The following is a 17054-nucleotide window of genomic DNA, read 5'->3' on the forward strand; positions in this document are numbered from 1 at the left end:
CTTTTCTTTGTCATGTCTTTGTCAGTTTAAAAAGAGCCAAAATTTAATTTGAATATTGTGGAAATTGCTCCTGTTTAAGAATAAAAAATAATAAAAATAGATGCCTTTGTACAACAGAGGAATTCAAACATCTGTCTGAAGTCAGATTATTTATTAGACCTAAGCCTTAAAGAATCCAGCTGTTTAAAGGATGTACTGTATGAGTCACTTGCAACTGGGAGACGCTGGGAGTTTAATGACAGCAAGTCAGGTGACAAAAGTTCCATCCTATTATTTCATGTCTTTTCATTGCTCTGCCCTTGTGTGACCCAAAATCAATCTAGTCCACTGTCATAAAGTACAATTCAGGTCCCTTAATGGACTTTTTTTCATAGCAGACATTTTGTCATAGTGAGAAGAGCACAAGGGGAACTAATAACATTAATCATGGAAGTAAGCGGTCCAGTGAGCTAGCAGGCACAGACTACAGCCTTGGCACCACCAAATAGAAAGTATCCATCATTATGTTACACATTTGTTAGACAGGTCACACAGTCTGCTGTGAGAATGGTCTGTTCTGACTAAGAAAATCATCATCCTACTGTAGGTGGAAAACTATTCAGGACACTCATTGCTACTGGTTCCAACTATTTATGTATCCTACTAACAAATACTGTGTGTACGTACTTTACATCCAAAGCCCGATACATTCTTCTGTGCCACAAAGCTCTATTGTTGTCCGAAAACTATAAAAACACATCAATGAACCACACTGTTGCACTGAGTGACATCATTCCTATTTTACCATGAACACACACTGCAGTTTATTTGATTCAAATACTGTTTTGCTTTCAGAAATACTAGGCAAGCTCGCATAATCCGTGGCTGATATACTCCCCAACAAACATACTATTCCCCCCCACCGCTTTGAGTAATATTTGCTAAAAACTACAGTGACTAGCTGTTTCACTAAGTATTAAATTTTTTTTGAATAACAATGAATAACATTTACATCTACAGTTGGAACCAACTGGACTGAGTATCACAGAAAGGGCAGGGGATTCAGAATATGCTGCAAGACAGACTGTTGCCTTTGGTATCACCAGCCTTATCCTTTAAGTGAGATAAGATCCAAAAAATACAGGACCTCTAAAAATCACCTCTTCTATAGATTAAAGTCATCATGTGTAGAATTTGAACATTTCTGACTTTAGCAGCTCACAGTGGTTGTATAAAAACATTCTAAGGCAACAAATCCTGCTGCTAAATCAGAAGTGTGGAAACATTGAATAGTGGGCTGAAAGAAACACAAACAGCACCAGTTTTTATCTGGAATGTCAAATAATTCTAAAAACATAAAAGCAGAATAATTTAAAAGATGCCATATACCTTAAAATTCAACACATACGGGCTTGAACTAGACACTTAACACAGTACAAATATTGTACAAGTTTGCTGTGTATCTGTGAATGCTTGCCAAAGTATTGATTCTATGACATCCATCCATCTGTTATCTACACCGCTTATTCTTAAATAGGGTCACAGGGGGCTGGAGCCAATCACAGCTGACATTGGGTGAGGAGTGTAGGAGTCCACCCTGGACAGGTTGTCAGTCTATCACAGGGCTGACATGTTGACAAACAACCACATACACTCACTCCTACGGGCAATTTAGAGTTACAGTGCCTTGCGAAAGTATTCGGCCCCCTTGAACTTTGCAACCTTTTGCCACATTTCAGGCTTCAAACATAAAGATATAAAACTGTAATTTTTTGTGAAGAATCAACAACAAGTGGGACACAATCATGAAGTGGAACGAAATTTATTGGATATTTCAAACTTTTTTAACAAATAAAAAACTGAATAATTGGGCGTGCAAAATTATTCAGCCCCTTTACTTTCAGTGCAGCAAACTCTCTCCAGAAGTTCAGTGAGGATCTCTGAATGATCCAATGTTGACCTAAATGACTAATGATGATAAATAGAATCCACCTGTGTGTAATCAAGTCTCCGTATAAATGCACCTGCACTGTGATAGTCTCAGAGGTCTGTTTAAAGCGCAGAGAGCATCATGAAGAACAAGGAACACACCAGGCAGGTCCGAGATACTGTTGTGGAGAAGTTTAAAGCCGGATTTGGATACAAAAAGATTTCCCAAGCTTTAAACATCCCAAGGAGCACTGTGCAAGCGATAATATTGAAATGGAAGGAGTATCAGACCACTGCAAATCTACCAAGACCTGGCCGTCCCTCTAAACTTTCAGCTCATACAAGGAGAAGACTGATCAGAGATGCAGCCAAGAGGCCCATGATCACTCTGGATGAACTGCAGAGATCTACAGCTGAGGTGGGAGACTCTGTCCATAGGACAACAATCAGTCGTATACTGCACAAATCTGGCCTTTATGGAAGAGTGGCAAGAAGAAAGCCATTTCTTAAAGATATCCATAAAAAGTGTCGTTTAAAGTTTGCCACAAGCCACCTGGGAGACACACCAAACATGTGGAAGAAGGTGCTCTGGTCAGATGAAACCAAAATCGAACTTTTTGGCAACAATGCAAAACGTTATGTTTGGCGTAAAAGCAACACAGCTCATCACCCTGAACACACCATCCCCATTGTCAAACATGGTGGTGGCAGCATCCTGGTTTGGGCCTGCTTTTCTTCAGCAGGGACAGGGAAGATGGTTAAAATTGATGGGAAGATGGATGGAGCCAAATACAGGACCATTCTGGAAGGAAACCTGATGGAGTCTGCAAAAGACCTGAGACTGGGACGGAGCTTTGTCTTCCAACAAGACAATGATCCAAAACATAAAGCAAAATCTACAATGGAATGGTTCCCAAATAAACATATCCAGGTGTTAGAATGGCCAAGTCAAAGTCCAGACCTGAATCCACTCGAGAATCTGTGGAAAGAACTGAAAACTGCTGTTCACAAATGCTCTCCATCCAACCTCACTGAGCTCGAGCTGTTTTGCAAGGAGGCATGGGCAAAAATTTCAGTCTCTCGATGTGCAAAACTGATAGAGACATACCCCAAGTGACTTACAGCTGTAATCGCAGCAAAAGGTGGCGCTACAAAGTATTAACTTAAGGGGGCTGAATAATTTTGCACGCCCAATTTTTCAGTTTTTTATTTGTTAAAAAAGTTTGAAATATCCAATAAATTTCGTTCCACTTCATGATTGTGTCCCACTTGTTGTTGATTCTTCACAAAAAAATTACAGTTTTATATCTTTATGTTTGAAGCCTGAAATGTGGCAAAAGGTTGCAAAGTTCAAGGGGGCCGAATACTTTCGCAAGGCACTGTACCAATCAACCTAAACTGCATGTCTTTGGACTGTGGGATGAAGCCAGAGAGAACATGCTTACGCCACACAAAAAGGCCCCGGGTCGGCCTGGGCGCAAACCCGGAACCTTCTTGCTGTGAGGCGACAGTGCAAACCACCGCACCTCTGTGCCACCCCATGATTCTATGACATGCATGGGCTAATATTTACAAAGTCCAAGGTTATAGAGATGCTATGGGACAGCACCAGATCTGTGATTGGCACCAACTAGTGACTACACCTCAAACGGTACATGAGTGGGAAGAGCATTTCATTTCACAAAATGCACAATTTCTTACTTTCTCCTTCCTTATTCCTCGGCCACCTTCACGTCCTAAGTGGAAGGACTTAAAATGTGCCAAAAAATACACGAGGCAAATGAAACACACCTAGAAGAATTTGAGTTGGATCAACTAACTATTATACTGCTATGGCCATATATCTTCAATAAATGGAGAACAGTCTGAAAGTGCAGTCACACCTTTACTTATTTCGTCTTCTCTTTCCTTTACCTACTCTTGTTTTATGACCTCTACTCTTTTCTGCAAACCTTTTCTCTCTTTTCACATTTTGTTATCTTAGATCTTTGTGACTCACTACTGTTTCATCTCATTTGTCTTTTTAAAATTCAATATCAAATTATTTTCTCTCATTTTCAGTGGCTTTTTTAAATAAACATACCTATCATAGGCAGGCTTCCTGTTTATCTCCATATTCTCCCCACTTCCTACTGTCTGATCTCCCCACTTCTGCAGGAGTCCACTTACGTTCATTCCCAGCATTGAGCCCTACTGGCAGGGGCTGGACGCAAGCAGGTCTGTACCTGTACCTGTCCCAACCTCCCAGTCCTCAGTGAGTGTTCCAACCATTGTCCCCCTGTTCTTGCGCACTGTAATCACCCCACTGCACTTTGGTCCAGCCCCAGCTCCTCAGACTCCTGACCTGGCTGCATGTTTCTGATGTCCCCACCAGACAACAACAATACTGATCACGGTCTTTCATGCATGAAAGATGAAGGATGTTCATCATCAGAAAACAAGGGATAAGGAGTTTTGTAAAAGAATGATCCATTTTGCCATGTGGAACAAGATTAAAAGACACAGGGAAGGATGACACACTCAGTTTGTGAATGTCTCTCAGCTTGACACGTACAGTAGCCCTGTTCAGGACAGCAAGAATTGATCACCCTCTGCTGTCTTCATTTTTTTTATTTGATAGTTTGACACTTTGGGAAATATGCTTATTTTCTTCTTTGCTGGGAATTTAATTGGGAGCACCTATGACTATAGTAATTGTACTAAAACCTGGTTTGATGTACTGTATTTGTAATTTTTCACCAGGGTCGGTTAGCCCAGCTTAGCATACGTAGAAACAGGCAAAGGGAAGCAAGTTACCTGGCTCTCCACTGGTTGCCTGGCAAGGACTCGAGGACATCACTGATTCCAGCTAAGAAACAGTCTGGTGCATATCTACCCTTAAAATTGCAATTTGTTTTTGCACTTTTAGCTTTTGTATGGATTAAACAAATGAGGTATAACAAATTATTTAGTGAATTTCTGCCCTCTGAGTGAGCTAATCAAAGCTAATGTAACTGTCCCCTGGCCCGGTCTTCCTTTTTGTTATACAGCTCCTTGAGGCAAATTTGTGGTTTGTGATATTGGACTATATAAATAAAATGTGACTTCAATTTGACTTGACTGCAGACATACAGTAAGAGTGGTATTGATCTTCTCATTTGACTCTTTAAAGAGAATAAGTGTATTTCTCAAAATGTTGCACTTAGAATGTTTTTGTGGTGAATGACAGATGGTGCAGGAGTGGTGCTCTTGCTATTTGAAATGTAAGGCATCTATTTTGGTATATACAGTATTTCTCTTATGTTAATGTTACATCTTGAGAGATTTGTTTCCAGAGCCATTGAAATCATTCTTTTAGATGTGTGTTCAATCCTTTTCTTTATATCAGAGAAGTATGATAGATGAGAAGATCGAACCTGCAGCCGAGTTCTGGGGGAAAATGGGGGAACAGCCTGGCTCTATTTAAAAGTAACACAGTTTGCATACTAGCAGATTTGTGCACAACACGCTGCTAATGCCGTGTGACTATTTTTGTGGTTTGAGCTATATGTGACTGTGGCCCTGCTAACTCCTTTAAATCACTGTCCCACCTCCAGGTGACCTGAAACACTTCTCTTTTTGACACTTCTGAGTTGGTAGACTTCACCACTGTTCTTTTCCCATCTCAGATGTCGTCACATTCACACTTGGTCATCACTTTGCCCATTAACTTACCTTGTACCATCAATTGTTGTTCTGCAGTTTTAGCTTATAACAATAGCAATACCAGTGCCATCTGCTCCTTATTATAAAAATATAAGCTTATGAAAAGCATTGTGAAAATTGAGTATTTTATCTAATTGTATAATGGTAGAGCAACTTTTGAATGACCTTTACTCCTGCAACATCAGCAGTGATTACTTAAGCTTCCTTCAGTAGCTGTTTAATAACGAAGTAATTGCTATGTTGCCTTAATGTGTGGATCCTCCTGACACAGCCAGTTTGAAGAACATGAACAATAGTTTTTCTTGAGCACATGGTGAGAAGATTTAGATTTTTATCATTTTGGCTACTATTTCTTTTGGTTGTAGTCCACATTTTTAGATAAATAATGACATTATAGCCTCATCATAGACAACATATTTAAAAAAGTTTAACAGATAAAAGCAATCAGAAAGCTTTAGTCTGATGTCCAAACAAATTCATGAAGGTGATGATTAACATATTATTGTTACCAATAGAAATGGTGTTCAAATCTACAAAAAATCAAGTATTAAATGAAGTGATTGATGTTGTGTCATCAGTCTCTTTAGATTTTATAAAGTAGATGTGATTGTCCACAGAAACCATATCTGACAAGGCACTACACCCTGGAAACAATCCGTGAATATCTACCATACCATATGTAACTGTTTTTCATTGGTAGCTGCCTAATAAACTCAGTCATCAGTGGTCAAGACTCAGTGACTCCACTGAGATTTGGATATATGGTTCATTTACCGCTAAATAAAGTAATTGTGGCTTCAAAACAAGTTGTGGTTTCATTTGCTCTTTAAAAAACTTGTTATCATGATTATCATGTAGATGGGAACTGAGTTTCATATCATCAGTGTGTTATGTACTGATAATATTTTCAAATACAAGTTATTTACCTCTTTAATAGTGATGAGGCTGGGTGGGATGTTTCAGTCATAATAAAGGGCAGCTAGCACCCAGAATTAACAAATGCAAAGCTGGCTACAGAGTGACTCCAATCAGGTCATTTTGACTAGATTTCAGGATTACACTGACCTTTTAGCTGGTTTTGATGGATTTTGGTATACCAGTGAGTATGATTGATTGGTAATATCTATCTTCAGGTGTCTTTGATAGTAGCATCTGCTTCTCCAGCTGTCAGTTACACCTGTCTGACATATCCAGAGCATTACATTACTGTTGATGCTCAAACCTAGTATAAAACCCAGCTCTTTTCTCTTTTGACAATGTCATGGATAATAATTTTTTGGCACTAACATGTTTTAGCAAGCTGTTTGTCCTGAGGTTGACTCTAAGATAGATTCCTGACTGTTACATTTATGTCGTGGCTAGAGTGTGATGCAGACTAAATTAATTCAGACAAACCATCCCAATTTAAATGACCATTTAATATTACAATTATTCAGAACAGAGTAGCAGTGAAACAGATAATCTTGTAGTTAGGGCAACAGAGAACAGAGACTCTCCTCCTGCAATGCGATAGATGAAGTATTAAATAAGAAGATTGTCAAAAGCGTTAGTCAGTCCAGTCAGTTGTTGTCATGAGGTACCGTCAGTTAGAGTTCATAGTTCTGAGTTCGTTTCCCCACCCAGGCCTGGGTCTCCAGAACACTTTTCACAGTAGCATTGTCATCCTCTCTTCTTCTTCTCTAACCCAGCTTTCCTAGCCTTTTATCTCCTCGCACTTACACAGCCCTCCATGGCCTGAGCATGAGACACAGTCTCATGCCAGCTACCCACACACCTTCTTCCGAGCCTTGTCTACGAATGTCCAGTACATGAACTTCTAGGTCCCACTGACCTAGTGCTCATTTCCTTTTTCTAAACCTGAACAGAGCACACGAACAGTTCACATATGGCTGCAGCTACAGTATATCTAGACTTCCTCGGGTGTTTACCCATAAGTTAAACAAGGGGGACACAGCCCAAGATATTCTTGCCTGTGCAAGAAACAGGTGAAGCTTACCTAGACACTTAGCTCACCCTTACATCCTTACACAACTATTACATATAATATCTATATATGAACTACATACTGTTCTATTACATATTACCTCTGGAACCTTGTTTATTTTTAACCACTACAATTACTTCCCAGCCATCCTAGCAGGCTCACCAAGAGCATCACGTAGTACCCATTTCACTAATAGATGCTTTCTCATCATGTAAAATACAGTAGCTGTGAGTGAGGCTTTTCTAACACAGCAGGGATTAGGCTGTTGATTTTTACTCAAATGTATGTGCCACACACAGAAAGACATCCATTTTATAGGCTGTGTTTACAGGAAAACACAGCCACTTTGTCTCTCAATTACTCACTATGAACTTCAGTTTGAGGCTGTGAGTGAGTGAGGGTTATATTCATATGTAACCCTGTCATATTTTACATTGGCAACAAGTTGGGGGAGCTATGTATAAAAAGGGCTGTGATTGTGGCATAGTATGAATGTGAAGACCCTTAAAGGCCCTAAAACCCTTTAATAATCCCCTTCTGACTGTGAGAGATGAGGTCGCACTACTTTGTGCCAAATTTGGAATACTTTTTGGTGTTTACCTTAAAGTATATACAATATTTGTTTCTCTGTGCTCTTCTCACTTTTTTGAAATGGACAGAGCTTGGTTGGAAAAACCATGTCATGTAATTCAGGGCACTGATCAAGCCACACACACAGTCCTGATGTAACAGATTAACTAACATTTTGAGCCAGTTCATACGTGATAAAGATGCTACTTTTACATTGATGGTGCTTTTTAGCCATGAATATAAAGTGTTATAGAAAAATACATAATTAATACTTAATGTATAGCAGTACAAAGCCAAACATTTTAAAAGGTTTCTCTCAGATATAGTAGCTAGAGTGAAAATGGTATCTAGTCTGGTATTGATTAGAAATGGAGGTATTTTCTGAAAATGTGTAGCTACTTACAAACCAGTTTGTTATTATCAGTGTTTTTTTAATATATAATAGAATTATTAATGAATTTAAACACTGGTCTACTTAGTTTGTCCTATGTATCCTGGTTAAGTTACCAAGTAGGTAACGAAAGCAGAGACTTTTCATAAAGAAGTAATTACTCTTTTTAATTTCCTGTTGCTTATTCCATATTCTTTTCAGTACAATTAAAGTTCATGACATTCATAACGTCTTAACTGTACTGATTAAAAATCATCAGGAAATGCATCTTACATGATAACTTTGTTCACTAATGGCTCCTGATTTTGAAGTAAAACTAAAAAAAGCTGTAAATTGAATGTTTCCTTAATGTCATTAATAACACTTGTGCTTTTATAATTTCTTGTGTGAGGCATGTTGTAACCTTTGTTCTAATGTAGCTGGATTTGTCCAGTGTGATCAGTGAAGCATACTGGGCTATTGAATTTTTGAATACTCACTTCATTTATGTTCTTTTTATAGGTCATCTTCAGGAAAGGTGAGCCCAGAGAGCATCCGTTCAAAGGCTTCCCCATCAGAATCATCTGAAGATAGTCATGACCAGCGTGGGAAGAAACCACCCCCAAGTCCAGGGAAGAAGGAGGAATTGTCTTTGTACAAGAAGACTAAAAGAGCAATAACAAGTAAGAAGTACAGCATCGCCAAGCATGAAGCTGAAGCAACAACACCTATTGAACTCATCAGCCGTGGCCCAGATGGACGGTTTGTCATAGATCCCACTGACGCAGAAATGTCTATTAAGCCTCGGCGAATTGAGGGCTTCCCTTTTGTAGAAGAATCAGACCTCTATCCTGAATTTCGGCAGTCAGATGAAGAGAATGACGATCCTAGGCCTCTGCCACCAGTTATGCCCCCCCTTCGGCCTCACCAGATTTCCCCTTTCTCCAGTCAGGAATCCTATCTGCAACCTCCAGCCTACAGCCCTCGTTTCCACAGGCCCTTCGAAGGTATGACCATCATGGAGAGCAGTCGGCTCCAGGCCACAGGGCAAATCCGAGGCTCTCTCCACCACAGGGCTTTCTATGGCTATCTAGGCCCCCCTGGGGATCATGATCCCCCACCTCCTTTTTACATGCCTGATACCAGTCCTCTCAGCTCTGTCATGTCCTCCCCTCCATACCTTGCTGAGGGTCCTTTTGGTCACCCCATGATTCCTGAAGAAATGGGAGAGGGAGATTTTCCACAATATACTGTCTCTGGTTTTCCACTTCCTCTGACACTCACATCTTCCTCTCGTTCACCAGAGATTTGGCAGGGACTGGATTTCACCTTTGCAAGTCTGGAGGGGCCCCAATTCATTTTTCCACCCCATCACCCTTTGCATCTCCGCCATGACTCCCCTTATCCTCCTCCACCTCATGTCCTTCCCCTTAGTGCTTTCCAGCCCTCCTCCCTCCCAATGCCCACCTACCCAACTGTCCTGCCACTGGAGGCTCCAAAGAGCCGCTCAAGTAAGTCTCCCAGCAAGGCTAAGCCTCATGGCTCCCCAGCCAGGCATTTAACTATGCAAGAGGCACATTTAGGGCAGCTAAGACACACAAGCCACGGTATGGGTGTGCCAGTTTTGCCTTACACCGATCCAATGGCCCATATAGTCCCTAGCACATTCAGTAGCCTGGACACACGATGGTTTGACACCACCCCTCGTTTCAGTCCCAGACAGGCTCGAAGGATGGATTCTGGCCTGCATCAGGTGGTTCTCCAGCCGTCTCAACTCTCACCCCTCACCCAAAGCCCCCTTAGCTCTCATGAGGGCTCCCCAGAGATTGTAGTACGTCCCAGGCCACGTCCCGGCATTGTCCACCCTCCCATTCCCCCAGAGATGTCTGAGATTACCCTCCTCCCTCCTTCCACAGCCAGTTTCTCAAGGAGATCTTCCCCTTCCTCCTCACCTGCCCAACGCCAGAGTAGCAGGAGAGCGAGCCCTAGCTACCGTTCCCACATGTCCTTTGCCACCTCTGCAACCAGCTACCCAGCTTCCCAGTCCCCATCACCCCCCATGGAAAGCAGCAACATATTTGGGCAGATGCCATCTCAGAGGAGGACTGAGGAGGAGATCCTTCCATCTGAGCCCTCTCCACCCCAGTTGTCAGCTTCAGGGTAGGTGCATTAGGCATGCAGAGAGGGATACCATTTGAGTCATCTGCCCCAACCCATAACGCTTTGATGTGTGAAGTTGCTCTGACATTTTGGTTACTGAGGCGCTGTCCAGTACCCATCAATTTTATAAATCATCTCTGTGGAAAATGAGTTTCTATTTTAGTTTGTGCTTTTAAAACTTTGTTTACACTTTGTATGAAAAATGAAAACTGTATTGAAAAATCATTTTATTGTGATGATTCATTTGATAAACTGAAGTTTTCAGTCTAGTTTCAATTTGGTCAAATGCTGCTTTTCATATCAGACATCAAGTTAGAGGTATTCACCCAATGAATCTGTGAAGCATTGTTCCAAAATTAGCACTTTGAAAAAATAAATAGCATTTTCCTATGAAAAGATCAAGAAGTACATTTTTGGTCTTTTGTGAAGACTAAAAGTAAAGAACAAATTAGGACATGAATTTGCTTTACAGATTACATTTCAGACCTTTTGGGGCTACAATCATTCTGGATCAAAAATACAGTACTGCCAGTGTAGTGTGTGATTTGTTTGGCACAAGCCCCTAAAAGCCTGGGAATCTGCAGACATCATCACAGGATCCCTGTTTTTCCATTTGTATCATGTGTTACCCTGCTTTCACCTAACAGGAGGAATCCCATAATATTCATCCAGTTGATTCCCCAGACAAATACCCATTGTTATATCTAGCACCAAGCCTTTGAAGATGCCTTTATCATGCAGAGGGATGCTTTAAGAAGAGCTCATCTTGGCAGGCCCTGCGGCCCATCCTCGGCCTTAGTGACCTGACTGCATGATCAATTCTCCCTTACTTTAAGATTTTTTTCCTACCCTAATTTCCCTTCCCTTTTTCTAACCTTCCTTTCCCCAACCCCTTTAATTGTCCCAGGACACCCCCAGGTCTGACTACCAAGGAAAGGTTGTTGGGCAAAGTGTGTCACAGGGCCTGTCCGCTTCTCATGAACTGCAATGTTTCCATCATTATGAATTAGGGGCAGTATGGTGGTTTTTGATGGCTCCTGGAGTCTTACCTGCTTTGTTTTTGATTGATCTCAGCTATCTGGGCAGCGTTGTTGTGACCAGGTCCTCTACACCGCAATAGGTAAGGGTTGGATCCATGTCTGAAAGGGGGGGGTTAGCAGGTGGGACTTTTTGATCACCTCGTCCTTTAAAGGGGAATACAAAACTTTGAGTCTTTTTTTTTATTTGTTCCTTCCTTCAGTCAATACGTGTAGTTCATTTCAGTTCTTTCTTTTTATCTTTTTCTCGAAGTGGCTATGCATTTTATGTTCTCCAGTCTTTAGTACATTATGCATTCTGGCTGATATGCATATGCCATCTATTAGCGAATAGATTTGGTCAGAGGTCACCGACATGATTTCATGCTTGAGTGGTTTGCTAACTGACCACATTTACAAGCAACTTTTTAACTTATTAATATGAATACCTCAGCACAGATAAATCAACTTTAGGTTTAGACATAACTTGGTGTCTAATAATATCACCAGCCTTAAACTAGTGAAAATTAAATCAGCAAAGCTTGGTAGTGATATTTTAGACATTTCAGGGCAGTACTTGGTGCACAAACCAAAGAACATAAATGTGAATGGGCAAGCTCAACTACTGTCCAACTGAATGGTTACATCATTCAGAAATATTTCTGTACACAAATGCCTTCATTCCAGAGATGTCATGTGTTTGGCATCAAAAGTTAAATGAGTGTCAATGCAAAAGCAAGCCCCTAAAAAAAAATTGATGATGTTTTGACAGTGTGGGATTTTGTACAATTTTGTACAAGTGCAGTCCTCTTTGAACATGTCCACTGATTTGCTGAGAGGCTCTACCTCGGCACACTGAGGCAGATCATTGATCTTGACACTCACTTAGGCAGTACTGCAGAATGCCAGTGGTGTTTGTCTCCCTCCATTCACCTTGAATCAAGTACAAAGCACCTTTCAGCAAAATTGACTGTCGTGGTCAAGGTATCATCATGGACAAGACCTGCTCCATTGTCTCCATTCTCTACTGAAGATCCCCACTCCACTTGCTTCTGCTGTAGTGCACTAAGTCTGCCTCCTTCCACAACACCAGCTCAGTGCCACTGAGTTTGAGGAGGACCTACTCACCCACTCTCTTTGACTTCCCACTACCCACTCACCCATGCTGCTCCAGGCAGTCACTGTGGAATCCCTCTTCCTCTTCCACCAGTTTCATGTACAGGCCGCATACCAAGCAGAAGTCCTAGGTTTCTGGGTGGCATCAGTTTTTCACTATACCAAGAAAGAAATTCCAGTGTAATTGCTTAGCTCCTGAAAATGACTTTTGCCAGCAAATGTATGGTCAAGACCCAGCAGTCAAACTAAGGAAGTGCCCAAGACAAGAATACAAGTCGTGTACCTCCTTTGCTTTTCCTTCCTTTAGCCCGGTGGTAAACTAGGTCGTCTATCCAGCCATCTTCCTCAGGATGAAATCCAGTCCCATCTTACTTCATATATGCAAATGCTACTCAGGTTTAGCTCTAGCCTAGCTTTCTTGACAGGCTCTCTTGCTTGTCTCATCCCCCACAAGAATGAACTAATTGCTGAAGAGACTGTCAAAGTTCACAGTGCCACCCACACAAAAGAGGCAGTCTTTCTCAGGATGTCACTGGTCTTTGCTGTCATCTGTGGGGGATATGCAGTACCAATCCTCCAACTTATTATTTGCACCTAACATACAGCAATATGTTAAACTGACATCCAGCTGCTTCATTTTTTTTATAGACATTATTACATTATACACTTGCATACAGTGTATTTATGAAACAGTCTTCTGTGTGGACTTATGCACATTTTTTCTCTGATGACACTCTTAGCATTCTCCTCAAGCGTGACACATTCTGCCATATATATTTTACAGATGCTTATATTGTATGACACCAATTGAAAATATTTTGGATCACAAGAAATATTTTTTAAGATTGGCGTTATGATGTTACCTGTGTGTCCACTAGGAGCCATTATTTAGAGCTTTTTTTTGTATTACAGTTAAGCAGAAATGCTGTTGCATGTTCTTAGCAGTAAGGAAATTTTAGCTTGTGTAAAGTTCTCAGTGTGCCACATTCAAGAAGTTAAAAATATTCCAGTTTTTAATAAAAATGCAGCAGTTTGCTAGCAGGCTTTGAACAGCCAAAGAGCAATAGCAGAAGCCATGACCAGCACTTCACGCAAGAATTTCTTTAGCCCGAATAGTTTAAAGATTCCTGGTGGACACATGGCCTTAATCCCCTGTATAATGCATCTGTAGCATGAGTCAAACCATCTACTCTGAGTATACAATTGCACTTGCAAGTTTGAACTGCAGAACGGTTTTCACTATCATGTGAAGCAAGTGTCCTGACAAAACAGTGTATGCACTTCTTTTTATATTAAGGAACAAATAATTTGCCACGGGCTTGCAGAGGGGGGCACACAGGGGTTTGAGAACCCCCTTATGTTTGAGTGAATTGCCCAATGAAGTGCTTTTCAGTGTATTCCCCTTTAAAGTCGTGTTCCATGTGCAAACTGCCATGCATGCCATCGCTAAATATTGCTCTTCCGTTTCAAAAAAAGAAACGATTATATGGATAAATTCTTGTTACATTTGTTGTCCTAGTGCTTCGCTTTTCTTTGGCTTATTTTTCATTATGTGACTGTTCCCGAGTAGTCATTTCCCCTCCCGCCATCTCTCCCCCTGTCAGCATGGTGAAGCCCATTGTAGACAGTATCCATGTCTATGAATACATATTGATGATGCTATGTTGCTCAGCTGTGATTCTCCCCCTCTACTAACAACCTTCGGTTTCTCTCTCCAGCCACGGTGGGAAGATGGCCCCTCTGTAATGCTAATTGTTTCTGTACCTTGAGAGAACCAAGTGTCTGTTTGTGGCAGAAATCTGAGGGCTGCCAAGTCATAAGTGCCTCCATGAATGGGAGAGTGGTCTCTAGATGCAATCATGAGCAGCTGACAAATATATACTCCACTCCAAGGAAACATTTGCATCTGTTGTTTCAGAGTGAGATGGATTCATTTTTAGAAGAAATGTCAATCTGCAAACATATCAATTGAAATGTCTTACATTTATTCAAAATCTTATTCAATTTTCATCTGAAACCAACAGTGCAAGCCGTTTAAGTGTTGAATCTTTTAAAAACTTTTCTCTCTGTCCTAATTTCTACCATGACATGAATAGATGGTTTCAGGGATTGTGTAATACTTTGCTTTTTTTTTTTTTTTTTTTTTTTTTTTTTTGGATAAAGATTATTTGGATCAATTTGAGCAAAATATCTTAGATATACCTGAAGGGTAATGAAATTTCATGGTACACAATTTAATATATCATCTGGATGTATGAACAAATTTTTAAAACATAATCATCATTAACCTAAACATGACTTACTAAATCCAGATGACATGCAATATTATAGCAACAGAGCTAATTGCATTGTTCTTCAAAACAAAACCCTTTTTTGGAGTACAGCTTTATAGGTGTCTCACATTGATCCTATGGCAATGTGCTGCACCTCTGGCTTAGCACGAGCAGTGCTCTTTTGAGATTGTGTGGGTTTCTGGTTTTGTTGCACTCCGTAGTGCAAAAACACAATCCACTATTTATGTTTGGCTTGGAGTTACCCGTTTTCCCCTTTCTCTCTTCTTTGTCCAGAAAACGTCGAGGTGTGCTGAGTGCCCTTTCGGGGTCTGAGAGGATTGATGCTCTGAGATATCAGCGTATTAAAAAGGCCAAGAAAATGATGATGAACAACAATAATTCCAAGCCCAGAAAGAAAACAGGTATGAATCCTATTGCTCTCAGTGTTCACTATCGATACAGTGATATTTTCTAAAACCTGCTCCATAATCATGACCACAGCGTAAAAAGGTTTTTTTTTTACTTCAGAAAGAGCATCTACACCCTCAAATGCTGCTAGAAGTCTCACTCAAAGTCTCACAGAGCACAAATACAATGCAACAGAGCAGCAACTGTAGGGGCCTACAAACTGTAATGTGTGATGGAGGGTTAGGGAATACTGACCACCAGTCAGTGTAACATGACAGAGTGAGAGCTAACAGCCATGAGGAGCTACTGTAATGCCAGACTTTCCTTCCTCTCTCTGTTGGAGAGACAGGGAGTCTGATGGAGCTTTTACAGTCACTATAAGCATTTTTTGTCTCTTTGAGTGAGTCACCACTGTATGCAGATACCTATGTTGTAGCTGAGCTAGCGGTGCTCCTATGAGATGCATACAACAGAGTTAGACACTGATCAGACTTGTTTTAGTAGCATGTGGCCAATTTTTGTAATTGGCATTATGTTTTGAGGTTCTTTGTACTTCCATCCACCCCATTCTTGTGAGTATGATATGCCAGGAACGCCTCAAGGGAATGTCTTCAAATTTGGCACATGTCCACTTGGATTCAAGGATTCAATTCAAATTCAAATTTTATTTCTATAACGCCAGATCACAACAAAAGTCATCTCAGGACACTTTACAAAGTAAGGTCTAGACCTTATTATTATCACTGTTATTATTATAGAGGAAAAAATCTAGCCACAGGGGTTGCAAGCCAGTGACTTCTGTGCCGGTCCCAAGCCCAGATAAATAGACAAGGTTGCATCAGGAAGGGCATCCGCCGTAAAAACATGCCAAATTTAAACATGCGAATCATCAGTTTGAATTCCATACCAGATCGGTCGAGGCCGAGGTTAACAACGACTGCGACAAGTGCTGTTGACCTGCAGGGTGCTGGCGGAAATTGGACTACTGTTGGTCGAAGAAGGAGAGGAGGTAGAAGGATTCGTAGACAGAGAGAGAAGAGGAGAGGCAGGAGTATAGGTCTGAGAATAGGGACTCTTAATGTTGGGACAATGACAGGGAAAGGTAGAGAGCTGGCGGACATGATGGAGAGAAGGAAGGTAGAAGTGTGTGCAGGAGACCAGGTGGAAGAGTAGCAAAGCACGTAGCATTGGAGGGGGATACAAACTGTTTTATTATGGTGTGGACAGGAAGAAAAATGGGGTAGGAGTGATCCTGAAGGAGGAGCTCATGAGGAATGTTTTAGAGGTGAAAAGAGTGTCAGACAGGGTGATCAGTTTGAAGTTGGAAAATAAAGGGGTCATGTTGAATATAGTCAGTGGTTATGCTCCTCAAGTAGGGTGTGAGTTAGAAGAGAAGGAGAGATTCTGCAGTGAGTTAGATGAGGTGATGGAGAGTATTCCCAGAGGGGAGAGAGTGGTGATTGGGGCAGACTTCAACGGGCACATTGGTGAGGGGAACAAAGGTGATGGGGAGGTGATGGGCAGGTTTGGTGTTAAGGGAAGGAACCTAGAAGGACAGATGGTGG

General features: G+C 41.1%; 1 protein-coding gene across 1 annotated transcript in view; it reads left to right on the top strand.

Annotated features, from left to right (window-relative positions):
* The window catches only part of LOC109967660 (protein turtle homolog B-like), a 169072-nt gene that overhangs the window by 139507 nt on the left and 12511 nt on the right, over nt 1-17054 (top strand). Inside the window, 2 exon segments of the mRNA XM_020613396.1 lie at nt 9039-10676; nt 15376-15503. Of these exon segments, the coding sequence (XP_020469052.1) occupies nt 9039-10676; nt 15376-15503 (1766 nt within the window).

Source organism: Monopterus albus, unplaced genomic scaffold (genome assembly GCF_001952655.1).
Source record: "Monopterus albus unplaced genomic scaffold, M_albus_1.0 scaffold134.1, whole genome shotgun sequence".
Taxonomy (NCBI): Eukaryota; Metazoa; Chordata; class Actinopteri; order Synbranchiformes; family Synbranchidae; genus Monopterus; species Monopterus albus.